The sequence below is a fragment of the Notolepis coatsorum genome (assembly GCF_963971535.1).
Source record: "Notolepis coatsorum genome assembly, chromosome: 8".
NCBI classification, from domain to species: domain Eukaryota; kingdom Metazoa; phylum Chordata; class Actinopteri; order Aulopiformes; family Paralepididae; genus Notolepis; species Notolepis coatsorum.
In genome coordinates, this window is record NC_140172.1 from 131,882,752 (window position 1) to 131,899,549 (window position 16,798).

Below are 16,798 nucleotides of genomic sequence, written 5' to 3' on the forward strand. Positions count from 1 at the left end.
ACACAATTGTTAAGGGGATGCAGACCAGAGAAAGACGTTTGTCTTGTTTACATCAGGGTCCATACTAGCCCCTTTCGTGACTGTGCTGCACCGAGTGAATCCACAGTCATTTGCACCTCAATGGGAAACCAACCTAGATTTACCCTGAAGGACTGGTTCTGGCCGAACCGTTCGTTATACAAGTATCACAGAGACATTACAAAGGTGCTCACAGTTGCACGAGGGGTTCGGACAGAGATACGGGATGGTTTGAAAGCTCGGCGTTGCTAATAAATATTTTTAATATTTTTTTATAAACTGCTCAAAGCGGCATTATTTCCGCCGTTGGGTGATCACAGCGCCTGCGCACCATCCCGTATCTCTGTCCGAAACCCTCGTGCAACTGTGAGCACATTTGTAATGTCTCTGTGATACTTGTATAACGAACGGTTCGGCCAGAACCAGTCCTTCAGGGTAAATCTAGGTTGGTTTCCCATTGAGGAGCAAGTGACTGTGGATTCACTCGGTGCAGCGCGGAGGCTCACCATATGAGAAATATTCAGTTTCAATCTGTTTGCGCATTTAGTATACAGTCACAGTGTTCGACTTACGTGATGATTTGCTCCATTTTGATGTAAACGCCGAAGAATAATCCTCACAATGTTATCCAATATCCAGCCTGAATTTTTCAATGGCATTCGAAAAAGCCGCCTCCCGCCCTCCCCCAACATGTCGTATATGTCATGCCGACGAACCGTGGCCCGTGGGCACTGGATCAAGTGGGGGGTCACACAATCTTTGGAAACTTAAAAACTTGCTATTAAGTGTCATTGCGTATTATTAATTTGATTGAAATTACGTAGTTATGGTTAGATTTATATATGGGGGGGGGGGGTATATCATATTTTTCATATGATCAAAAAGTGGGGGAGCAAAACCAGACGTTTGCCCCCCCATGTTCAATAGTCGTAGAGCAGATGCTTCGCGTGCTCTATTGCGCAGGCGTCTATGCCGATATAGATATAGTAACTAGTAAGAGTATGTAAGGGATATGTACAGATATAGTAACTCGTAAGAGTAGGTGTCATGGTCCCAGCCAGGGATCATGACCGAACAATATGAACAGTGGTTTTCTGTTGCCCTCTGGTGGCCAAACGCAGCAGCTCCAGATATTGGACCTTATCACGCCCAGGGCACACAGCACGCGAATGAACACGGACGGACGGATGGACGGGCGGCTGCCGCTTCACTTCCGCTCCCATGTTAACGGACGCTACTGTGCACACTGGCCGCAAGCGGGAGCGCGCCTCGCGGGCGGCTCGCGGGCGGCAAGCTATCTTTTCCGCTTTGGTTGGATTCGAGGCGGCGCGGGGAGCATGCCTTACCACACATATAGATGTTGTTCAACCAGCTGTGTCTGTATCTTTCCCAATGCAAATAAACGATAGTATTACCCCGCCCAACCCCCCCCTGTCTGTCTGTTTGTTTATACCTATAACCGTCCTACAATGTTGCATAATAATAATAATAATAATAATAATAATAATAATAATAATAATAATAATAATAATAATAATAATAATAATAATAATAATAATAGCAGGATATAGCAGTCATTAAGTCAATCCACCTTGTCACCTATAATGACAAATGTTTTATTTGTTTCCTGACAGCTAATTATGGTAATTATGATTATGATTATTATTATTATGATTGAACAGCAACCAGTAGGCTTGATATCAGTGTATTATTGTAGCAGTTAAATAGGTCCCCCCATGCCTGGCCTGACACGTGAAAGTTCAATAGTTGTGACAAATACACTCAATATCTGCATTCTGCATCTGCGTCTATGCTCTTCAAGTGTTGAATGTGCATTCCTCCGTGCGCTTCCGCGCGCTATAGTCGTCGGAGGTGTGTCTGGTCAGGCGCGCGATCCCGCTAGGAACCCGCGTGTGAAATTTGTGCGCGTTGTATGTGCCCGAGCCGTCAGGCTTTTAGTCCTAGGTCTGCTGGATAATGTTAATGCTGTGTTTTCTCTGTTCATGTTGTGTGGTGCGTTTTAGCTTGTGTTTTAAAAGGTTTATCTTTTCATATGTTTCCTTTAAAGGTTCATCTCCTTTACATATGTTTTTGTAAGTGTTTAACTTTACATGTGTTTCCTTTAAGGTTCACCCCTTTACACATGTCTTTTATAGTGTTAACATCTTTACATATGTTGTTCTTTTTACATATGTGTTCCTTTAAGATATTCCTTTTACACATGCTTTTATTAATGATGTGAGTTTTGTTTTACTATGCCTTGTGTTCACCAGCCTGACCTGATACCAGCTGGCACTTGTTAGTAATCACGGGCATATAGAGCTGCCCGTTCCTCACATTCATTGTCGTGCCATTGTATTGTATTGTATTGTATTGTTTTGTTTCTCCACAGTTGTGTTCGGTCACGTACTCACCTTGTCACCAGTGTTTCCCTGTGAGTCCGTTCCTCTTAGTCCATGTTTTTCCAGCTCTGCTGAGTTTATTTTCGGGTTGTACAGTTCGCTTTTGTTTAGTAACCGTTTTGTTTTGTAAACCATTGTTGCTTGCAAACTGTATAGTAAAAGCCTGTTCACTTCATTCCGTCGTCTCAGTCTCTTCTCTCTCTGCTTGTGTTTCCTGCATTTGGGGTCTCCTCTTCTATACCACGCCTAACCCTCACAGTAGGTAAGGGATATGTACAGATATAGATTTAGTAACTAGTAAGAGTAGGTAAGGGATATGTACAGATATAAATATAGTAACTAGTAAGAGTAGGTAAGGGATATGCACAGATATAGTAATTAGTAAGAGTAGGTAAGGGATATGTACAGATATGGTAACTAGTAAGAGTAAGTAAGATATAGTTATAGTAAATAGTAAGAGTAGGTAAGAGATATCTACAGACATAGATATATTAACTAGTAAGAGTAGGTAAGGGATATGTATAGATATAGTAACTAGTAAGAGTAGGTAAGTAGGTTCAGTCATCACAGGTCTGAGAACAGCCTCAACATCTACACTGTCTCTTCCTGTCTGCAGGTGGTTCAGTCATCACTGGTCTGAAGGATGTTCTTCTGGTATCTGGCACCAATCTGGCTGATAACTCTACAGATTTACAAAGGTTTGATTGATTGAAAATGTTATTAACAGATTGCAGAATGGGTACAATACAGTACGGCTCAATACACACAATTGTTAACTCATTGGCTGCCACACTGTTTCCGGGATACGGCTATGCGCTGCCACGCATTAAACTAATGGAGTCCGTCACCTTGTTTGCAGGGCTATAACTATATTCTATATTATAGCTATGGATGCAATACTATGGCCCATTTGACATCCAGTATCTATTGCTCAATATGTGAAAAAGAAATAATTTTTCCATCCATACATTCCCGTTTTATACCGTGGTGAATATAAGTATGGTTTTAGAGCGGTCTATGGTAATTCCTGGGAGGCTAGTAATAGCCTGCAACGTGTATTATACTAAATCCATTGGCATTTCGTCCCTACACACGTTACAATAAAAAAATCAAATGCATATGATTGGTATTATGTTCCATGAATGCATGAAAGGGGGGGGGTCGTTTCTGATTAATTGATTGTCAATAACAGCATTCGTTATTACAACAACACACGCTGATCAGGGCGATGGCTATGAAAACAAGGCACAATCAAGCTGAAATGTACGTTAAATTGCTCTTACCTGTGGCCGGTGGGATTCCAAAAAGAATATTCCAATTATTTGATTGCCATCTGGTAGATCGTATGTCCATTTGGCCCACGACATAACCCACCACAGCATAATGAATCGGGGGTCCCGAAAATGATTCAATGCGATCGGATGAAGCCCTAGGTTCAGGTTAGTAGAAAAGAGCACCCTGGAGCGTTTAGTGTGTGGCACAGCCCAATACACAAGGTTTCAAATGGTGCTCGATACCGCCGCCTGGTAGGATGCGGCCGGTATTGCACTTTAGCGATCTCAGACTCAGCCCCATGATAACACCAGGCTCCCTGGATGGATAATGAATGGAAATATTGAATAAAAGAAATAACGATCAAATAACGAGTATACTCGTTGTTGGCGTTCAACAATTGGCGGCCAATAACGAGTTTAATCGCTGTTGGCAGTGACCTTGTGTATTAAGGGGATGCAGACCAGAGAAAGACTTTTGTCTTGTTTACATCAGGGTCCCCCATTTTCAATTCATCATGACATTTATGACATACACGACATACAGATATACAGTACTGTTACATCCAGACATTTATGACATACCAGATATACAAATATACAGTACTGTTTATTTACAGACAGAGTATCTAAAAGAGAATATCTTTATCTATCCTCCTCTCTGTGTGTGTGTGTGTGTGTGTGTGTGTGTGTGTGTGTGTGTGTGTGTGTGTCCCTCATCTCTGTGCCCCCCCCTCCTCTCTGCCCCCCCCCCCCCCCCCCACACACACACAGCAGCCCAGGTGTGTGATGAGTTCACAGACCTAGATTTCCACCACGCCTTCATCGGGACCAGCCTCGACGTCAGACTGCTGCTCTACACGCGCTCTAACGCCGGCTGTGGGCGCCTGCTGTCCCACTCCACCCTGCAGCCCCCCCTCCTCAACCTGACCAGACCCACCACCTTCGTCATCCATGGCTACCGGCCCACCGGCTCCCCGCCCAAGTGGCTAGGGGACCTCAGAGAGGTTAGATAACAACATGGCTACCTCCCCGCCCCAGTGGCTAGGGGACCTCAGAGAGGTTAGATAACAACATGGCTACCTCCCCGCCCCAGTGGCTAGGGGACCTCAAAGAGGTTAGATAACAACATGGCTACCTCCCCGCCCCTGTGGCTAGGGGACCTCAAAGAGGTTAGATAACAACATGGCTACCTCCCCGCCCCAGTGGCTAGGGGACCTCAAAGAGGTTAGATAACAACATGGCTACCTCCCCGCCCCTGTGGCTAGGGGACCTCAAAGAGGTTAGATAACAACATGGCTACCTCCCCGCCCCTGTGGCTAGGGGACCTCAAAGAGGTTAGATAACAACATGGCTACCTCCCCGCCCCAGTGGCTAGGGGACCTCAAAGAGGTTAGATAACAACATGGCTACCTCCCCGCCCCAGTGGCTAGGGGACCTCAAAGAGGTTAGATAACAACATGGCTACCTCCCCGCCCCTGTGGCTAGGGGACCTCAGAGAGGTTAGATAACAACATGGCTACCTCCCCGCCCCTGTGGCTAGGGGACCTCAGAGAGGTTAGATAACACCTTTTATTACATGGTGTTTTCACATTCGCCGAAATGCTTGCTTGTGATTGGTCAATAGCCCGCGTCAGAGGTCCGTTATCACACATTATTACATGGCGTTTTCACATGCGCCGAAATGCTTGCTTGTGATTGGTCAATAGCCCCCCGACTGCGGTCATTATTTGTCAATAATGACCGCAGATTTTTCAATAATGACCGCAGAGCGCAGCTGTTCGCAATCAAGCCCACTGACACACTGTTTCAGTGCAATTAGACACTGCCGTGCCGGCGATGACAGGGGGCGGAGCGACGAGCGGAACCAGAACACAGCGGAGCCAGAACACAGAGGCTGCCCGCGATAATAATAATCACTTTATTTGGGCTGACAGAGCCACAGAACAACTGCGATTTGTCAAATGAATTAGGTATATTGTTAGTAAGTTAGCCATGTAATAAGCGGGATAATGTATAGCGCTGCACTGACAGCGGAGCCAGAGGCTGCCCGCGATAATAATAATCACTTTATTTGGGCTGACAGAGCCACAGAACAACTGCGATTTGTCAAATGAATTAGGTATATTGTTAGTAAGTTAGCCATGTAATAAGCGGGATAATGTATAGCCTACTCGGTCATTGTCGCAAAATAATTGACCTTCACTACGTTTAAAACACCTCGGTGCGGCGCCTCGGTATTTTAAACTCTGTGTCGGTCAATTATTTTGCGACAATGACCTCGTAGCCATACATTATCCCTTACATAATGACCGCTGTGGGACAATAATGACCGCTGTGCGCAGCTGTTCGCAATCAAGCCCACTACAACACTATCAGTGCAGCTCAGCATATGCACAGCTGCACTCAGTCATGCAATCAGACCACAGACCTGCCGACTACCGATAATAATAATCACTTTATTTGGGCTGACAGAGCCACAGAACAACTGCGTCTTCATTTGATCTAATCTTGTCGATGAATTAGGTATATTGTTAGTAAGTTAGCCAAGTAATAAGCGGGATAATGTATAGCTATACTCGATCATTGTCGCAAAATAATTTACCTTCACTGACGTTTAAAACACCTCGGCGCTGCGCCTCGGTATTTTAAACTCCGTGTCGGTCAATTATTTTGCGACAATGACCTCGTAGCTATACATTATCCCTTACCTAGTGGAGGCCTCACACTACTAGTCACTGAAAGCTATTAGTGTTCTAGAAAACTACTAGGAATGTCTGACTCTTAACCACCAAAACGTGCACAGACTACAACATATGACGCACCTTGTGTATACTGCACCTAGTGTATACTGCACCTTGTGTATACTGCACCTAGTGTATACTGCACCTTGTGTAGACTGCACCTAGTGTATACTGCACCTTGTGTATACTGCACCTTGTGTATACTGCACCTAGTGTAGACTGCACCTAGTGTAGACTGCACCTAGTGTATACTGCACCTTGTGTATACTGCACCTTGTGTATACTGCACCTTGTGTATACTGCACCTAGTGTATACTGCACCTTGTGTATACTGCACCTTGTGTATACTGCACCTTGTGTAGACTGCACCTAGTGTATACTGCACCTTGTGTAGACTGCACCTAGTGTATACTGCACCTTGTGTATACTGCACCTAGTGTATACTGCACCTTGTGTAGACTGCACCTAGTGTATACTGCACCTTGTGTATACTGCACCTTGTGTATACTGCACCTAGTGTAGACTGCACCTAGTGTATACTGCACCTTGTGTATACTGCACCTTGTGTATACTGCACCTTGTGTATACTGCACCTAGTGTATACTGCACCTTGTGTATACTGCACCTAGTGTAGACTGCACCTGCACCTTGTGTATACTGCACCTAGTGTATACTGCACCTAGTGTATACTGCACCTAGTGTAGACTGCACCTAGTGTATACTGCACCTAGTGTATACTGCACCTTGTGTATACTGCACCTAGTGTATACTGCACCTAGTGTACTGTATACTGCACCTAGTGTATACTGCACCTAGTGTATACTGCACCTAGTGTATACTGCACCTAGTGTATACTGCACCTGGTGTAGACTGCACCTTGTGTATACTGCACCTTGTGTATACTGCACTTTGTGTAGACTGCACCCTGTGTATACTGCACCCTGTGTATACTGCACCTTGTGTATACTGCACCTTGTGTATACTGCACCCTGTGTATACTGCACCTTGTGTAGACTGCACCTGGTGTATACTGCACCCTGTGTATACTGCACCTTGTGTATACTGCACCTTGTGTATACTGCACCCTGTGTATACTGCACCTTGTGTATACTGCACCTTGTGTATACTGCACCTTGTGTATACTGCACCCTGTGTATACTGCACCCTGTGTATACTGCACCTAGTGTATACTGAACCTTGTGTATACTGCACCTTGTGTATACTGCACCTTGTGTATACTGCACCTTGTGTATTACTGCACCTTGTGTGTACTGCACCTTGTGTATTACTGCACCTTGTGTATACTGCACCTTGTGTATACTGCACCTTGTGTATACTGCACCTAGTGTATACTGCACCTTGTGTATACTGCACCTAGTGTATACTGCACCTTGTGTATACTGCACCTTGTGTATACTGCACCTAGTGTATACTGCACCTTGTGTATACTGCACCTTGTGTATACTGCACCTAGTGTATACTGCACCTTGTGTATACTGCAACTTGTGTATACTGCACCTTGTGTATACTGCACCTAGTGTATACTGCACCTTGTGTATACTGCACCTTGTGTATACTGCACCTTGTGTAGACTGCACCTAGTGTAGACTGCACCTTGTGTATACTGCACCTAGTGTATACTGCACCTTGTGTATACTGCACCTTGTGTATACTGCACCTTGTGTATATTACTGCACCTAGTGTATACTGCACCTTGTGTATACTGCACCTAGTGTATACTGCACCTAGTGCATACTGCACCTTGTGTATACTGCACCTAGTGTATACTGCACCTAGTGTATACTGCACCTAGTGTATACTGCACCTTGTGTATATTACTGCATCTAGTGTATACTGCACCTTGTGTATACTGCACCTTGTGTATACTGCACCTAGTGTAGACTGCACCTAGTGTATACTGCACCTAGTGTATACTGCACCTTGTGTATACTGCACCTAGTGTATACTGCACCTTGTGTATACTGCACCTAGTGTATACTGCACCTTGTGTATACTGCACCTTGTGTATACTGCACCTTGTGTATACTGCACCTTGTGTGTACTGCACCTTGTGTAGACTGTACCTTGTGTATACTGCACCTAGTGTATACTGCACCTTGTGTAGACTGTACCTTGTGTATACTGCACCTAGTGTATACTGCACCTAGTGTATACTGCACCTTGTGTAGACTGCACCTTGTGTATACTGCACCTTGTGTATACTGCACCTAGTGTAGACTGCACCTTGTGTATACTGCACCTTGTGTATACTGCACCTAGTGTATACTGCACCTTGTGTAGACTGCACCTTGTGTATACTGCACCTTGTGTAGACTGCACCTTGTGTATACTGCACCTTGTGTATACTGCACCTAGTGTATACTGCACCTTGTGTATACTGCACCTAGTGTATACTGCACCTAGTGTATACTGCACCTTGTGTATACTGCATCTTGTGTATACTGCACCTAGTGTAGACTGCACCTAGTGTAGACTGAACCTAGTGTATACTGCACCTTGTGTATACTGCACCTTGTGTATACTGCACCTAGTGTATACTGCACCTAGTGTATACTGCACCTTGTGTATACTGCACCTTGTGTAGACTGCACCTAGTGTATACTGCACCTAGTGTATACTGCACCTAGTGTAGACTGCACCTAGTGTAGACTGCACCTAGTGTAGACTGCACCTAGTGTATACTGCATCTTGTGTATACTGCACCTAGTGTATACTGCACCTTGTGTATACTGCACCTTGTGTATACTGCACCTAGTGTATACTGCACCTAGTGTATACTGCACCTAGTGTATACTGCACCTTGTGTATACTGCACCTAGTGTAGACTGCACCTTGTGTAGACTGCACCTAGTGTATACTGCACCTTGTGTAGACTGCACCTAGTGTATACTGCACCTTGTGTATACTGCACCTAGTGTATACTGCACCTTGTGTAGACTGCACCTAGTGTATACTGCACCTTGTGTATACTGCACCTAGTGTAGACTGCACCTAGTGTATACTGCACCTTGTGTATACTGCACCTTGTGTATACTGCACCTTTTGTATACTGCACCTAGTGTATACTGCACCTAGTGTATACTGCACCTTGTGTATACTGCACCTTGTGTATACTGCACCTAGTGTAGACTGCACCTGCACCTTGTGTATACTGCACCTAGTGTATACTGCACCTAGTGTATACTGCACCTAGTGTAGACTGCACCTAGTGTATACTGCACCTAGTGTATACTGCACCTTGTGTATACTGCACCTTGTGTGTATACTGCACCTTGTGTATACTGCACCTAGTGTATACTGCACCTAGTGTATACTGCACCTTGTGTATACTGCACCTAGTGTATACTGCACCTAGTGTATACTGCACCTTGTGTATACTGCACCTGGTGTAGACTGCACCTTGTGTATACTGCACCTAGTGTATACTGCACCTAGTGTATACTGCACCTAGTGTATACTGCACCTTGTGTATACTGCACTTTGTGTAGACTGCACCCTGTGTATACTGCACCCTGTGTATACTGCACCTTGTGTATACTGCACCTTGTGTATACTGCACCCTGTGTATACTGCACCTTGTGTAGACTGCACCTGGTGTATACTGCACCCTGTGTATACTGCACCTTGTGTATACTGCACCTTGTGTATACTGCACCCTGTGTATACTGCACCTTGTGTGTACTGCACCTTGTGTATACTGCACCTTGTGTATACTGCACCCTGTGTATACTGCACCCTGTGTATACTGCACCTAGTGTATACTGCACCTTGTGTATACTGCACCTTGTGTATACTGCACCTTGTGTATACTGCACCTTGTGTGTACTGCACCTTGTGTATACTGCACCTTGTGTATACTGCACCTAGTGTATACTGCACCTAGTGTATACTGCACCTTGTGTATACTGCACCTTGTGTATACTGCACCTAGTGTAGACTGCACCTAGTGTATACTGCACCTTGTGTAGACTGCACCTTGTGTATACTGCACCTTGTGTATACTGCACCTAGTGTATACTGCACCTAGTGTATACTGCACCTAGTGTATACTGCACCTAGTGTATACTGCACCTTGTGTATACTGCACCTAGTGTATACTGCACCTAGTGTATACTGCACCTAGTGTATACTGCACCTAGTGTATACTGCACCTTGTGTATACTGCACCTAGTGTATACTGCACCTTGTGTATACTGCACCTTGTGTATACTGCACCTAGTGTATACTGCACCTTGTGTATACTGCACCTGGTGTAGACTGCACCTTGTGTATACTGCACCTAGTGTATACTGCACCTTGTGTATACTGCACTTTGTGTAGACTGCACCCTGTGTATACTGCACCCTGTGTATACTGCACCTTGTGTATACTGCACCCTGTGTATACTGCACCTTGTGTAGACTGCACCTGGTGTATACTGCACCCTGTGTATACTGCACCTTGTGTATACTGCACCTTGTGTATACTGCACCCTGTGTATACTGCACCTTGTGTATACTGCACCTTGTGTAGACTGCACCTGGTGTATACTGCACCCTGTGTATACTGCACCTTGTGTATACTGCACCTTGTGTATACTGCACCCTGTGTATACTGCACCTTGTGTATACTGCACCTTGTGTATACTGCACCTTGTGTATACTGCACCCTGTGTATACTGCACCCTGTGTATACTGCACCTAGTGTATACTGCACCTAGTGTATACTGCACCTTGTGTACACTGCACCTTGTGTATACTGCACCTAGTGTATACTGCACCTTGTGTATACTGCACCTTGTGTATACTGCACCTAGTGTATACTGCACCTTGTGTATACTGCACCTTGTGTAGACTGCACCTAGTGTAGACTGCACCTTGTGTATACTGCACCTTGTGTAGACTGCACCTAGTGTATACTGCACCTTGTGTATACTGCACCTTGTGTATACTGCACCTTGTGTAGACTGCACCTAGTGTATACTGCACCTTGTGTATACTGCACCTAGTGTATACTGCACCTTGTGTGTACTGCACCTTGTGTATACTGCACCTTGTGTATACTGCACCTTGTGTATACTGCACCTTGTGTATACTGCACCTTGTGTAGACTGCACCTTGTGTATACTGCACCTTGTGTATACTGCACCTTGTGTATACTGCACCCTGTGTATACTGCACCTAGTGTATACTGCACATTGTGTAGACTTCACCTAGTGTATACTGCACCTAGTGTAGACTGCACCTTGTCTATACTGCACCTAGTGTATACTGTACCTTGTGTAGACTGCACCTTGTGTAGACTGTACCTTGTGTAGACTGCACCTTGTGTAGACTGTACCTTGTGTAGACTGTACCTTGTGTAGACTGCACCTTGTGTAGACTGTACCTTGTGTAGACTGCACCTTGTGTAGACTGTACCTTGTGTAGACTGCACCTAGTGTAGACTTCACCTAGTGTATACTGCACCTTGTCTATACTGCACCTAGTGTAGACTGCACCTTGTGTATACTAGGCTGTGGTGTAGCATCTCTCTGAGTGGTTATTAATATAAATATCATTCCACAGCTGCTGCTGGCCCGGGCGGACATGAACGTCATCGTAGTGGATTGGAATTATGGAGCGGCTAACCTGAACTACATCAAGGTTGTGGAGAACACTCACAAGACGGCAGAGAACCTCACGGCCTTCATCCGCACCATGCAGGTACAGAACCTCACACCATGCAGGTACAGAACCTCACACCATGCAGGTACAGAACCTCACACCATGCAGGTACAGAACCTCACACCATGCAGGTACAGAACCTCACACCATGCAGGTACAGAACCCCACACCATGCAGGTACAGAACCTCACACCATGCAGGTACAGAACCCCACACCATGCAGGTACAGAACCCCACACCATGCAGGTACAGAACCTCACACCATGCAGGTACAGAACCCCACACCATGCAGGTACAGAACCTCACACCATGCAGGTACAGAACCCCACACCATGCAGGTACAGAACCCCACACCATGCAGGTACAGAACCTCACACCATGCAGGTACAGAACCTCACACCATGCAGGTACAGAACCTCACCTTCATCCACACCATGCAGGTACAGAATGGGTTAATCAGATATATTTAGGGTTAGATGGAATAGCCCCCATGGGCTGTACAAGAGGAATCTTATCACAATAGATCAAGAACAAAAACCACCATAAAATCCAAATATGCGACGCTCCCAGACTTCCCCCCGATGAAGATAAGGAACGACTCACTAAAAACCTAGCAATAGGAGGGGAAAAAAGCACCACAGGCGGCGTGGAGGAGAGAAACCTCAGAGCTGTTCAAAGGGGACCCCCCACCTGGATGTTGGTGATAATATAGTGATAATATAGTGTTTCTATGGATGATAGATGGATGGAGAATAGAACAGGCGAATAATTGGTATGTATGTATATATACATGTAATGAAACACATACCGTATATATAGAATTATACATACATGGTAGCAATGGTATTTAAGGTACAAACAATATATTTTTTGTTAAAATAAATAGAGCTAAGAACAACAACAAAAAAAGCATAGGAAAACTAGATGCAAATAAGATAAAGGCTAAAAGTCAAGGCTCGGAGCTCAAAGTGTCAGAGTCACATTCCCCAGGGGGCAGGAGAACCACTCAGATCCAGTTGAGGTAGAGCGGGCACGGTTAGATGCCGGTCAACTGAGGGCGACGTAGGGTGGATCCATCGCGCCTGTGAACCGGTTTGAGGAAGAATAGCCACTGCAGTCGAGGCTGTTACTGTTACTGTAGCATATAAAATGGCAGTAATAAATGGAACTAAGAACAAAGAGGCATGGGACTACAAGCGCTGGTATACAGGATGAGATACAAGACGGTGGCTCAGGGCCACTCCCCCCGGGGAGCAGGAGAACCACTCAGAACGAGGTGAAGTAGAGCGGCATGGTTAGACGCTGTAGGTCAGACTGAAGACGGCATGAAGCAGATCCATGGCGCCAGTGGTGCTCAGATCCAGTATGAGGTAGAACAGTCGCTGCAATCTGTATGTCAACACACTATCACTCGAGACATCCACTCAGAGAGACAGGGACAGGGGGTCTCAAATGGTGGATGTCAGATTCAGATTCAGATTCAGATTACTTTACTCACCATATTGCAGTACAAATGGAACGTGATTTGACGATTACAGTGCATGCGTTTCACAATTTAGAACAATACAACAGTAGATAAATAATTATAAGTAAAGTGCAAGACAGGACCGAACAGTGAGACAACAATAAGACTGTAAAAAGTGCAGTGGTAGGGGACATGGAAACAGTGCAGCATAGTTCAAGTCCAGAGGTCCAGCCCTAGCAGCTCGCCATAGAGGGGGGGAGCAGGGGGACACCTGACTCGTTTACCAGGCGAGCTGCTGAGGGGAATGGCGGGACTTTAATGTCTTGGGCAGCCGTAGCCGCCTGCCGTGGGGGAGCACGGTGAAGAGGTTGTGACCCGGGTGGGCGGGGTCTGCCATGATCTTCCTCGCCCTCCTCAAGGCCCTGGTGGAGTGTAGGGACTCGAGGGAGGGAAGGGGGCAGCCGATCACCCTCTCCGCTGATCGGATCACCCGCTGCAGCTTGGCCTTGTCCCTGACCGTGGCTGCAGGGAACCAGGTGATGATGGAGAGGGTGAGGATGGACTGGATGATGGCAGTGTAGAACTGGACCATCATAGTCCTCGGCAGCCTAAACTTCCTCAGCTGACGAAGGAAGAACATCCTCTTCCGGGCCTTTTTATTGAGAGCGATGGTGTTCGGCTCCCATTTCAGGTCCCGGGAGAGTGTCATGCCGAGGAAGCGGCAGGACTCCACAGAGGCCACCGGGGTGCCTCCCAGAATGATCGGGGAGGGGGGGGGCTGCCTTCCGCCTGAAGTCCACTACCATCTCCACTGTTTTCTGGGCGTTGAGGTCCAGGTTGTTGCAGCTGCACCAGCTCAGCAGCCTCTCGATCTCCCTCCTGTAGGCGGACTCGTCCCCCCTGGATATGAGACCCACCAGGGTGGTGTCGTCCGCAAACTTCAGGAGTTTGACCGAGGGGTGCAGAGAGACGCAGCTGTTGGTGTACAGGGAGAATAGTAGTGGGGACAGAACGCAGCCCTGTGGGGAGCCAGTGCTGATGGACTTGGGATCGGAGATGTTAATTCCCAACTTTACCCGCTGTGACCTGTTTGTCAGGAAGTCCGTAATCCACCTGCAGGTAGAGTCCGGCACCTGCAGCAGGGACATCTGGTGCTTCAGGATGTGCGGGAGGATGGTGTTGAAGGCCGAGCTGAAGTCCACCAACAGAATCCTGGCGTAGATCCCTGCAGTGTCCAGGTGTTCCAGGACATAATGCAGAGCCATGTTCACAGCATCGTCCGTGGAACGGTTGGCTCTGTATGCAAACTGCAGGGGGTCCAGGAGAGGGTCTGTGGTGGACTTCAGGTGGGCCAGGACAAGGCGCTCAAAGACCTTCATGACCACAGACGTCAGGGCGACCGGTCTGTAGTCGTTAAGGCCTGTGACCTTGGCCTTCTTGGGGACGGGGATGATGGTCGAGGCCTTAAAACATGCTGGGACCCGACACAGCTCCAGTGAGGTGTTAAAAATGTTAGTGAACACTGGGGACAGCTGGTCAGTGCAGTGCTTCAAGGTGGCAGGTGAAATCATGAATGTAACTCTTTCAGGAACATGGCTGCTCTCTGCACTCCATCCACATGGTGGGCGTGAGTCTGGGAGCCCACATATCAGGCTTTGTAGGCGCCAAGCTGAATGGAAAGATTGGAAGAATTACAGGTATGTTTAATATTTTTTATGTGGAAATGTCAGTAATGTGGTGCATTCAAAAACCTCAACAGAAGCCAAAATAATTATATTTGGTACAGCACTATTACTTAATAATAGATCAAATAATAATCTTTTTCTTAGTCTACTAGCTGGTTAAATAAGATTGTGTTCTTAGTCTACTAGCTGGTTAAATAAGAATGTGTTCTTAGTCTACTAGCTGGTTAAATAAGAATGTGTTCTTAGTCTACTAGCTGGGTAAATAACAATGTGTTCTTAGTCTACTAGCCGGTTAAATAAGGGTTAAACCTGCTTAAATAAGGGTTAAACCTGGTTAAATAAGGGTTAAACCTGGTTAAGTAAGGGTTAAACCTGGTTAAATAAGGGTTAAACCTGGTTAAGTAAGGGTTAAACCTGGTTAAATAAGGGTTAAACCTGGTTAAATAAGGGTTACACCTGGTTAAGTAAGGGTTAAACCTGGTTAAATAAGGGTTAAACCTGGTTAAGTAAGGGTTAAACCTGGTTAAATAAGGGTTAAACCTGGTTAAGTAAGGGTTAGACCTGGTTAAATAAGGGTTAAACCTGGTTAATTAAGGGTTAAACCTGGTTAATTAAGGGTTAACGCTGGTTAAATAAGGGTTAAACCTGGTTAAGTAAGGGTTAAAGCTGGTTAAATAAGGGTTAAACCTGGTTAAGTAAGGGTTAAACCTCACTGTTTACAGCTCTGGATGCTGCCGGACCTCAGTTCACTAACCGAGCCAAGCCAGAGAACTGCCTGGATCCCTCAGATGCAGAGTTCGTGGACGTGTTGCACACAGACATGGACGGTAAGCTGCTCTGCTGACTAATGTATGTACTAAAAGTATGTTAAATCAAATCAAATCAAATCAAATTTATTTATAGGGCCCGACAACACACGTTAATGTCCCCATGGGCCGTACAGGTCTTCTTTAAACAAGTCAAGAAGACAACATAACAATAAGTCAAGAACAGAACAAGAACACCATAGGGTCCAAACATTTTTTAGATGAATGCAAATAAATGAAAGAATGCAAGCACTCCCAGACATACCCCACGCGAAGGTAAGGAAAAACTCACTAAAACCTAACAATAGGGAAAAAAAGCTCCACAGGCAATGTGGAGGAGAGAAACCTTAGAAGGGCCGTTCAAGGGGGGATCTCCCTTCTTAGATGTCGGTGATAGTAGTGTTGCAGACGGACAGTACTTTGTGTTTGTTACTTTTGTTATTTTTTCCCCCTATGTAAAGCGACCTTGGGTCTTTTGAAAGGCGCTATATAAAATTAAGCTATTATTATTATTATTATTATTATTATTATTATTATTATTATTATTATTATTATTATTATTATTATTATTATTATTAATGTGTTACATCCACTGTTGTCATTTGAAACATTTCAAGGTTATATATGGTTAGCACTGCGCCTCAAAGCTACTGTAGCACTCTGGGTAAATCCCCAACAGCCATTACCCTAACCCGTGTACTGTCTGTGATAGGCTGGCTGGAAAATAGACTGATGTTCAGG

At 45.5% G+C, this 16,798-nt stretch overlaps 1 protein-coding gene across 1 annotated transcript in view; it reads left to right on the plus strand.

Moving 5' to 3' along the window:
• Nucleotides 1-16,798, plus strand: part of LOC311233781 (lipase member H-like) — a 34,836-nt gene that overhangs the window by 7,762 nt on the left and 10,276 nt on the right. Inside the window, exons 2-6 of the mRNA XM_084320801.1 lie at nt 3,037-3,118; nt 4,466-4,698; nt 12,003-12,140; nt 15,155-15,263; nt 15,974-16,078. Of these exons, the coding sequence (XP_084176927.1) occupies nt 3,064-3,118; nt 4,466-4,698; nt 12,003-12,140; nt 15,155-15,263; nt 15,974-16,078 (640 nt within the window). The 5' untranslated portion in view covers nt 3,037-3,063. The remainder of the gene's footprint in view (nt 1-3,036; nt 3,119-4,465; nt 4,699-12,002; nt 12,141-15,154; nt 15,264-15,973; nt 16,079-16,798) is intronic.